The sequence below is a fragment of the Oncorhynchus masou genome, unplaced genomic scaffold (genome assembly GCF_036934945.1).
Source record: "Oncorhynchus masou masou isolate Uvic2021 unplaced genomic scaffold, UVic_Omas_1.1 unplaced_scaffold_504, whole genome shotgun sequence".
Lineage (NCBI taxonomy): Eukaryota > Metazoa > Chordata > Actinopteri > Salmoniformes > Salmonidae > Oncorhynchus > Oncorhynchus masou.
In genome coordinates, this window is record NW_027011440.1 from 15,001 (window position 1) to 25,000 (window position 10,000).

Genomic DNA, 10,000 nt, shown 5'->3' on the forward strand with positions numbered 1-10,000 from the left:
GAATGTAGTCTCTCTCCACAAGACAACCCTCAGGTAACCTGTTCATTTGACGCTGTGCTGAACTGTGGTTGAACTGTGGTTGCACTGTGGTTGCACTGTGGTTGCACTGTGGTTGCACTGTGGTTGAACTGTGGTTGCACTGTGGTTGAACTGTGGTTGCACTGTGGTTGAACTGTGGTTGAACTGTGGTTGCACTGTGGTTGCACTGTTCCAGTCTCTACAACCTAGTGTGTGTATTGGAGGAGAATACAGCAGAATCCAATCTCTTGAGGATTAATAAAGTATTCTTCCTCCTCCTCATTCTCGTCCTCCTCTCCTCTTCCCTCCTCTCCTCTCCTCCTCTCCTCTCCTCCTCCCCTCCTCTTCCCTCCTCTCCTCTCCTCCTCCTCCTCTCCTCCTCCTCCTCCTCTCCTCTCCTCTCCTCCTCTCCTCATCTCCTCCTCTCCTCTCCTCCTCCTCCTCCTCCTCCTCCTCATCCTCCTCTCCTCCTCCTCATCCTCCTCCTCTCCTCCTCCTCCCCTCCCCTCCTCCCCTCCTCCTCCACCTCATCTCCTCCTCCTCCTCATCCTCCTCTCCTCCTCCTCCTCATCCTCCTCTCCACCTCTCCTCTCCTCCTCCCCCTCCTCTCCTCCTCCTCCCCCTCCTCTCCTCCTCCTCCTCATCTCCTCCTCTCCTCCTCCTCCTCTCCTCATCCTCCTCTCCTCCTCCTCCTCCTCTCCTCCTCTCCTCCTCCTCCTCCTCCTCCTCCTCCTGTCCTCTCCTCCTCCCCTCCCCTCCTCTCCCCTCCTCTCCTCTCCTCATCCTCCTCCTCTCCTCCTCTCCTCATCTCCTCCTCCTCTCCTCCTACTCCTCCTCTCCTCCTCTCCTCCTCCTCTCCTCCTCCTACTCCTCCTCCTCCTCCTCCTCCTCAGGGTTCAGTAGCAGAGATCTCCACCATCGCCTCAGAGGTGGACAAGGTGAACCAGATCATCACCAACTGCATTGACGTCCTCAAGTCTGAGTCAACGTCGTCCCAGGGGGTCAAGTCAGGCTCTGTGTCGACCGCTGAACCCCGACTAGAGCTGATCTCAGACCAGCCACAGAGACAGTCAGGGTTCCTGTCACCGCAGTATAAAGGTACACACACCTGTCCGTCCGTCTGTCCGTCCAAATCTTTTAACATTTTTTTTATTGAACCTTAATTTAACTGAGCAAGTCAGTTAAAGAACAAATTCTTATTAACAATTGACGGCCTACCCCCCGGCCAATCCCCGATGACGCTGGGCCAATTGTGCGCCGCCCTATCTGTCTATCTGTCTGTTGATTGGTCAGTCGGTCAGACTCTTCACTCTATCTAAAAAATACATAAAAAACTTGGAAAAAAAACCCAGATTAACTTTGATTTGAAGGAGGCAGTGATCTACCACCAGCCTCAATGTCAAAAGCACCTGTTATATCGGAATTATTGTAAATGTTATAACTCATTAAATGTTATAACTCATTAAATGTTATAACTCATTAAATGTTATAACTCATTAAATGTTATAACTCATTAAATAACTCATTAAATGATATAACTCATTAAATGTTATTAAATGTTATAACTCATTAAATGATATAACTCATTAAATGATATAACCCATTAAATGTTATAACTCATTAAATGTTATAACTCATTAAATGTTATAACTTATTATTATTACATTTTGCTCTTTGAGATCATTATCATATTGAAAAGCGCTTTACAAATTTTATAACTCATTAAATGTTATAACGTATAAAATGTTCTAACTTATTAAATGTTATACATTTACATTTACATTTAAGTCATTTAGCAGACGCTCTTATCCAGAGCGACTTACAAATTGGTGAATTCACCTTCTGACATCAGTGGAACAGCCACTTTACAATAGTGCATCTAAATCATTTGAGGGGGGGTGAGAAGGATTGCTTTATCCTATCCTAGGTATTCCTTGAAGAGGTGGGGTTTCAGGTGTCTCCGGAAGGTGGTGATTGACTCCGCTGTCCTGGCGTCGTGAGGGAGTTTGTTCAACCATTTGGGGGCCAGAGCGGCGAACAGTTTTGACTGGGCTGAGCGGGAACTGTACTTCCTCAGTGGTAGGGAGGCGAGCAGGCCAGAGGTGGATGAACGCAGTGCCCTTGTTTGGGTGTAGGGCCTGATCAGAGCCTGGAGGTACTGCGGTGCCGTTCCCCTCACAGCTCCGTAGGCAAGCACCATGGTCTTGTAGCGGATGCGAGCTTCAACTGGAAGCCAGTGGAGAGAGCGGAGGAGCGGGGTGACGTGAGACAACTTGGGAAGGTTGAACACCAGACGGGCTGCGGCGTTCTGGATGAGTTGTAGGGGTTTAATGGCACAGGCAGGGAGCCCAGCCAACAGCGAGTTGCAGTAATCCAGACGGGAGATGACAAGTGCCTGGATTAGGACCTGCGCCGCTTCCTGTGTGAGGCAGGGGCGTACTCTGCGGATGTTGTAGAGCATGAACCTACAGGAACGGGCCACCGCCTTGATGTTAGTTGAGAACGACAGGGTGTTGTCCAGGATCACGCCAAGGTTCTTAGCGCTCTGGGAGGAGGAAACAATGGAGTTGTCAACCGTGATGGCGAGATCATGGAACGGGCAGTCCTTCCCCGGGAGGAAGAGCAGCTCCGTCTTGCCGAGGTTCAGCTTGAGGTGGTGATCCGTCATCCACACTGATATGTCTGCCAGACATGCAGAGATGCGATTCGCCACCTGGTCATCAGAAGGGGGAAAGGAGAAGATTAATTGTGTGTCGTCTGCATAGCAATGATAGGAGAGACCATGTGAGGTTATGACAGAGCCAAGTGACTTGGTGTATAGCGAGAATAGGAGAGGGCCTAGAACAGAGCCCTGGGGGACACCAGTGGTGAGAGCGCGTGGCGAGGAGACAGATTCTCGCCACGCCACCTGGTAGGAGCGACCTGTCAGGTAGGACGCAATCCAAGCGTGGGCCGCACCGGAGATGCCCAACTCGGAGAGGGTGGAGAGGAGGATCTGATGGTTCACAGTGTCGAAGGCAGCCAATAGGTCTAGAAGGATGAGAGCAGAGGAGAGAGAGTTAGCTTTAGCAGTGCGGAGCGCCTCCGTGATACAGAGAAGAGCAGTCTCAGTTGAATGACTAGTCTTGAAACCTGACTGATTTGGATCAAGAAGGTCATTCTGAGAGAGATAGCGGGAGAGCTGGCCAAGGACGGCACGTTCAAGAGTTTTGGAGAGAAAAGAAAGAAGGGATACTGGTCTGTAGTTGTTGACATCGGAGGGATCGAGTGTAGGTTTTTTCAGAAGGGGTGCAACTCTCGCTCTCTTGAAGACGGAAGGGACGTAGCCAGCGGTCAGGGATGAGTTGATGAGCGAGGTGAGGTAAGGGAGAAGGTCTCCGGAAATGGTCTGGAGAAGAGAGGAGGGGATAGGGTCAAGCGGGCAGGTTGTTGGGCGGCCGGCCGTCACAAGAAGCGAGATTTCATCTGGAGAGAGAGGGGAGAAAGAGGTCAGAGCACAGGGTAGGGCAGTGTGAGCAGAACCAGCGGTGTCGTTTGACTTAGCAAACGAGGATCGGATGTCGTCGACCTTCTTTTCAAAATGGTTGACGAAGTCATCTGCAGAGAGGGAGGAGGGGGGGGAGGGGGAGGAGGATTCAGAAGGGAGGAGAAGGTGGCAAAGAGCTTCCTAGGGTTAGAGGCAGATGCTTGGAATTTAGAGTGGAAGAAAGTGGCTTTAGCAGCAGAGACAGAGGAGGAAAATGTAGAGAGGAGGGAGTGAAAGGATGCCAGGTCCGCAGGGAGGCGAGTTTTCCTCCATTTCCGCTCGGCTGCCCGGAGCACTGTTCTGTGAGCTCGCAATGAGTCGTCGAGCCACGGAGCGGGAGGGGAGGACCGAGCCGGCCTGGAGGATAGGGGACATAGAGAGTCAAAGGATGCAGAAAGGGAAGAGAGGAGAGTTGAGGAGGCAGAATCAGGAGATAGGTTGTAGAAGGTATGAGCAGAGGGAAGAGATGATAGGATGGAAGAGGAGAGAGTAGCGGGGGAGAGAGAGCGAAGGTTGGGACGGCGCGATACCATCCGAGTAGGGGCAGTGTGGGAAGTGTTGGATGAGAGCGAGAGGGAAAAGGATACAAGGTAGTGGTCGGAGACTTGGAGGGGAGTTGCAATGAGGTTAGTGGAAGAACAAGCATCTAGTAAAGATGAGGTCGAGCGTATTGCCTGCCTTGTGAGTAGGGGGGGAAGGTGAGAGGGTGAGGTCAAAAGAGGAGAGGAGTGGAAAGAAGGAGGCAGAGAGGAATGAGTCAAAGGTAGACGTGGGGAGGTTAAAGTCGCCCAGGACTGTGAGAGGTGAGCCATCCTCAGGAAAGGAGCTTATCAAGGCATCAAGCTCATTGATGAACTCTCCGAGGGAACCTGGAGGGCGATAAATGATAAGGATGTTAAGCTTGAAAGGGCTGGTAACTGTGACAGCATGGAATTCAAAGGAGGCGATAGACAGATGGGTAAGGGGAGAAAGAGAGAATGACCACTTGGGAGAGATGAGGATCCCGGTGCCACCACCCCGCTGACCAGAAGCTCTCGGGGTGTGTGAGAACACGTGGGCGGACGAAGAGAGAGCAGTAGGAGTAGCAGTGTTGTCTGTGGTGATCCATGTTTCCGTCAGTGCCAAGAAGTCGAGGGACTGGAGGGAAGCATAGGCTGAGATGAACTCTGCCTTGTTGGCCGCAGATCGGCAGTTCCAGAGGCTACCGGGAGACCTGGAACTCCACGTGGGTCATGCGCGCTGGGACCACCAGATTAGGGTGGCCGCGGCCACGCGGTGTGGAGCGTTTGTATGGTCTGTGCAGAGAGGAGAGAACAGGGATAGATAGACACATAGTTGACAGGCTACAGAAGAGGCTACGCTAATGCAAAGGAGATTGGAATGACAAGTGGACTACACTTATCGAATGTTCAGAACGTTAAGCTTACGTAGCAAGAATCTTATTGACTAAAATGATTGAAATGATACAGTACTGCTGGAGTAGGCTAGCTGGCAGTGGCTACGTTGTTGACACTACACTAATCAAGTTGTTCCGTCGAGTGTAATAGTTTCTACAGTGCTGCTATTCGGGGGCTAGCTGGCTAGCTAGCAGTGTTGATTACGTAACGTTACGTTAAAAGAACGACAATAGCTGGCTAGCTGACCTAGAAAATCGCTCCAGACTACACAATTGTCTTAGATACAAAGACGGCTATGTAGCTAGATAGCTACGATCAAACAAATCAAACCGTTGTACTGTAATGAAGTGAAATAAAAATGTGATACTACCTGTGGAGCGAGGCGGAATGTTGACCGGGTTGTTGAAGTTCAATTCGGAAGACGTTGGCTAGCTGTTGGCTAGCTAGCTAGCAGTGACTCCTACGTTAAGGACGACAAATAGCTGGCTAGCTAACCTCGGTAAATTAAGATAATCACTCTAAGTCTACACACTCTAAACTACACAATTACCTTGGATACGAAGACAGCAAAGACAACTATGTAGCTAGCTAACACTACACTAATCGAGTCGTTGAGTGTAATAGTTTCTACAGTGCTAGTGGACGTTAGCTAGCTGCTGTGCTAGTGGACGTTAGCTAGCTGCTGGGCAGAAAGCAGTGTAGACTACGTTAGGACGACGAAATACGATAATACGATAATTACGCAATTATCTTTGATACAAAGACGGCTATGTAGCTAGCTAAGAAGAAATTGCTAAGATTAGACAAATCAAACCGTTGTACTATAATGAAATGTAATGAAAAGTTATACTACCTGCGGACCGAAGTGTAGATGCGACCGCTCGCTCCAACCCGGAACCGAAGTGTAGATTTAATGTTATAACTCATTAAATGTTCTAACTTATTAAATGTTATAACTCATTAAATGTTATAACTCATTAAATGTTATAACCTATTAAATGTTATAACTTAAAATGTTATAACTCATTAAATGTTATAACTTATTAAATTTATTATTTATTTATCTTTACAAATGAACCAACTGACTAATATGAATTGTTATTGTTACTGAAGGAGGTTACCACCACCCTCTCCAGAGACACCACAGTATGGAAGCTCCATCCAAACGACCTTCGACCTCCTCCAGCGGATCCGTCCGCTCCCCGCGCACCTCCCGCTCCGACGGGCCGCACCGGGGAACCTCTGACACCAAGTACATGGAGAAGACCTCGCCGACCGGAAACACCGCCGGGACGCCTGCCGCTGCCATCTTACGGGCAGAGGCCCAGAAGGTACTGGACTGGGGGGGGGGGGGGGGTGTAGTATTACAGTGGTATTAATATAGTATAGTGATAGGATAACTACATAGTAGTATTAATATAGTATAGTGATAGGATAACTACATAGTAGTATTAATATAGTATAGTGATAGGATAACTACATAGTGGTATTAATATAGTATAGTGATAGGATAACTACATAGTAGAATTAATATAGTATAGTGATAGGATAGGATAACTACATAGTGGTATTAATATAGTATAGTGATAGGATAACTACATAGTAGTATTAATATAGTATAGTGATAGGATAACTACATAGTAGTATTAATATAGTATAGTGATAGGATAACTACATAGTAGAATTAATATAGTATAGTGATAGGATAGGATAACTACATAGTGGTATTAATATAGTATAGTGATAGGATAACTACATAGTAGTATTAATATAGTATAGTGATAGGATAACTACATAGTAGTATTAATATAGTATAGTGATAGGATAACTACATAGTAGTATTACAGTAGTATTAATATAGTATAGTGATAGAATAACTACATAGTGGTATTAATATAGTATAGTGATAGGATAACTACATAGTAGTATTAATATAGTATAGTGATATGATAACTACATAGTGGTATTAATATAGTATAGTGATATGATAACTACATAGTAGTATTAATATAGTATAGTGATAGGATAACTACATAGTAGTATTACAGTAGTATTAATATAGTATAGTGATAGGATAACTACATAGTGGTATTAATATAGTATAGTGATATGATAACTACATAGTAGTATTAATATAGTATAGTGATAGGATAACTACATAGCGGTATTAATATAGTATAGTGATAGGATAACTACATAGTAGTATTACAGTAGTATTAATATAGTATAGTGATAGGATAACTACATAGTGGTATTAATATAGTATAGTGATATGATAACTACATAGTAGTATTAATATAGTATAGTGATAGGATAACTACATAGCGGTATTAATATAGTATAGTGATATGATAACTACATAGTGGTATTAATATAGTATAGTGATAGGATAACTACATAGTGGTATTACAGTAGTATTAATATAGTATAGTGATAGAATAACTACATAGTAGTATTAATATAGTATAGTGATAGGATAACTACATAGTAGTATTAATATAGTATAGTGATAGGATAACTACATAGTGGTATTACAGTAGTATTAATATAGTATAGTGATAGAATAACTACATAGTCGTATTATGATATGAGGTATTATTATGTTTATATTTATTATAAGGTCCGACAGTACAAGGAGCAGCGCCACTCGTACCCGGGCCCCCAGCGCCCCCTCCCTGACTCTGACGAGCTGGAGGAGCTGAGTAGCAGGAAACCCTCTTCCATCCTGGAACCCCTCACCCTGGGGAGACACCCCAGAGAGCTAGGTAACACTGACTGGTTGGATGATCAGTCAATTGGTTGGTTGGTTGATTGGTTGGTTGGTTGGTAGGATGATTGGTCAATTGGTTGGTTGGTTGATTGGTTTGTTGGTTGGATGATTGTTCAATTGGTTGGTTGATTGGTTGGATGGATGATCAGATGGTTGGTTGATTGTTTGGTTGATTGGTTGGTTGGATGATTGGTCAATTAGTTGGTTGGTTGATTGATTGATCAATTGGTTGGTTGATTGGTTGGTTGTTTGGTTGGTCGGTTGGTTGATTGGTTGGTTGGTTTGTTGGTTGATTGGTTGGTTGGTTGGTTGATTGGTTGGTTGGTTGATTGGTTGGATAATCGGTTAATTGGTTGGTTGGTTGATTGGTTGGTTGATTGGTTGGATGATCGATCAATTGGTTGGTTGGTTGATTGGTTGATTGGTTGGATGATCGGTTAATTGGTTGGTTGGTTGGTTGAATGATCGGTCAATTGGTTGGTTGGTTGGTTGGTTGGTTGGATGGTTGGTTGGTTGGTTGGATGGATGGATGATCGGTCAATTGGTTGGTTGGTTGGTTGGTCGGTTGGTCTGTCGGTCGATCGGCCGGTCAGTCGGTCGATTGGTTGGTTGATTAGTTGGGTGTGTGTATATACTGAGTTTGACAAACCAATTTCCCCTCTGGGATGAATAAAGTGTTGATCTAACATCTGATCTCCTCCAGCCTACGCCCAGCTGTCCCCGCAGTACCACAACCTGAGCTACGAGTCCAGTCCTGAGTACTCCTGCACCCCGTCGCTCGGCATCTGGGAGAAGTTCAAACTCCACCGGAAGAGACACAGAGACGAGGACTACGAGGAGGAATACATGGCGGCGGGACACGCACTGCGGAGGAGTTTGCAGGTCGCCAAGGACGAGGATCTGCACGACATACTAGACTATTGGAAAGGTGTCTCGGCACAGCAGAAGTCCTGAAGGGGCTGGTGGCGTGTGATGTGACGAGGCCCTGTCACTACTTAGTTAGTAGGAGGACGGAGGTCGGAGGTCGTACGGAGACTAAGGGCTCTCTATTCCACCTGGAAAGATGAAGCGTTACAGATTCCGCGATTCGTTTCTGATTTACGTCTCTGCTAAAGCTGGAACATCTACACACAAATGCACACGCACACACACACACACACACACACACACGCACACACACACACACACACAGACACGCACACGCACAGACACACACATACACGCACGCACGTGCACACACACGCACACACACACACGCACACACACACACACACCCACACACACACACCTCTCTCTCTCAGCTTTTAAAAAACATGGACCAAAATGAAATTAAAACGATTTTAAAAAACAACAAATGAAGAACTTTAATTTTTTAACAGAAGATCCTGAGATACTATTTCTCCCAGACTATTCTGTCGCTGTTTCTACTAAAACTAGGTTTTTGGATGAGCACAAAAAAGAAACACAACAAACACACGATATTATATGGACTGGTAGTCTCACGAGTGTGAGTACGCCACAGTGTATGTGCCAAATCAACAAGGGTCGCAAATAGTACTTTCTTCCCTAGAAAGTTGTACACTGTATAGGGAATACATTGTGCTTTGGGACACAGCACCGAGGAGAACCGTTGAAACACTGTATAAAACCTCTCTCCGGCCTCGTCGCTCTTTTATACATATTAAAACAAGTTAGAATTAAAGATGTGATTCTTACTATTATTATCGTTATTAATATTATTAGTACTATTATTTGAGTATCGCATGGCAACGTCCTGTGACAGTGACTATTGTTGTGACTTTGGAGAAAGAAGAACCTCAAAATGGCCGTCGCACAACCTCATTATAAAATGTCCGCCTCTGAACAACCTCGACGAAGACAGACACTCGTGATCTCTTCTTCTTCTTTTTTTTTACCAGAGGACTCTTTCTCTCTTCCTTAAGGAACACTATTTTCCTCTACGAACAGACTCTTATTCTGAAACGTTCCTTGATGTATTACAGAGGGGACTTTTATTGTGAAACTACAAGAAGGGGGGGGGGGGGGTGATCTTGTTCAACAGAAAGAGAAAAAGCTCTATATTTGCATAAAAAATATGTCTTGTTAGTTAGTTAGCTAGTTAGTGTGTTTCTACCGAGGGGATTTGAAAACCTTCTTTGAGACTTTGAGAGACCATCTTCAAACTGATCTAACCTGCAGTACGTTTTTGATTTTGAAATCCCACCAATCTCTAATGAATGTCTTCAAGTCCCTAACGAGGATGATTACTGCACTGTTCAAAATCAGAAA

At 45.4% G+C, this 10,000-nt stretch overlaps 1 protein-coding gene across 1 annotated transcript in view; it reads left to right on the forward strand.

The window, feature by feature from the left end:
* Positions 1 to 9,664, forward strand: part of LOC135535710 (protein ELFN1-like) — a 23,972-nt gene extending 14,308 nt beyond the window's left edge. Inside the window, exons 8-12 of the mRNA XM_064962140.1 lie at positions 1 to 33; positions 912 to 1,116; positions 6,055 to 6,272; positions 7,562 to 7,706; positions 8,415 to 9,664. The exon at positions 1 to 33 is cut by the window's left edge and continues 376 nt beyond it. Of these exons, the coding sequence (XP_064818212.1) occupies positions 1 to 33; positions 912 to 1,116; positions 6,055 to 6,272; positions 7,562 to 7,706; positions 8,415 to 8,665 (852 nt within the window). The 3' untranslated portion in view covers positions 8,666 to 9,664. The remainder of the gene's footprint in view (positions 34 to 911; positions 1,117 to 6,054; positions 6,273 to 7,561; positions 7,707 to 8,414) is intronic.
* Positions 9,665 to 10,000: the final 336 nt, after the last annotated feature.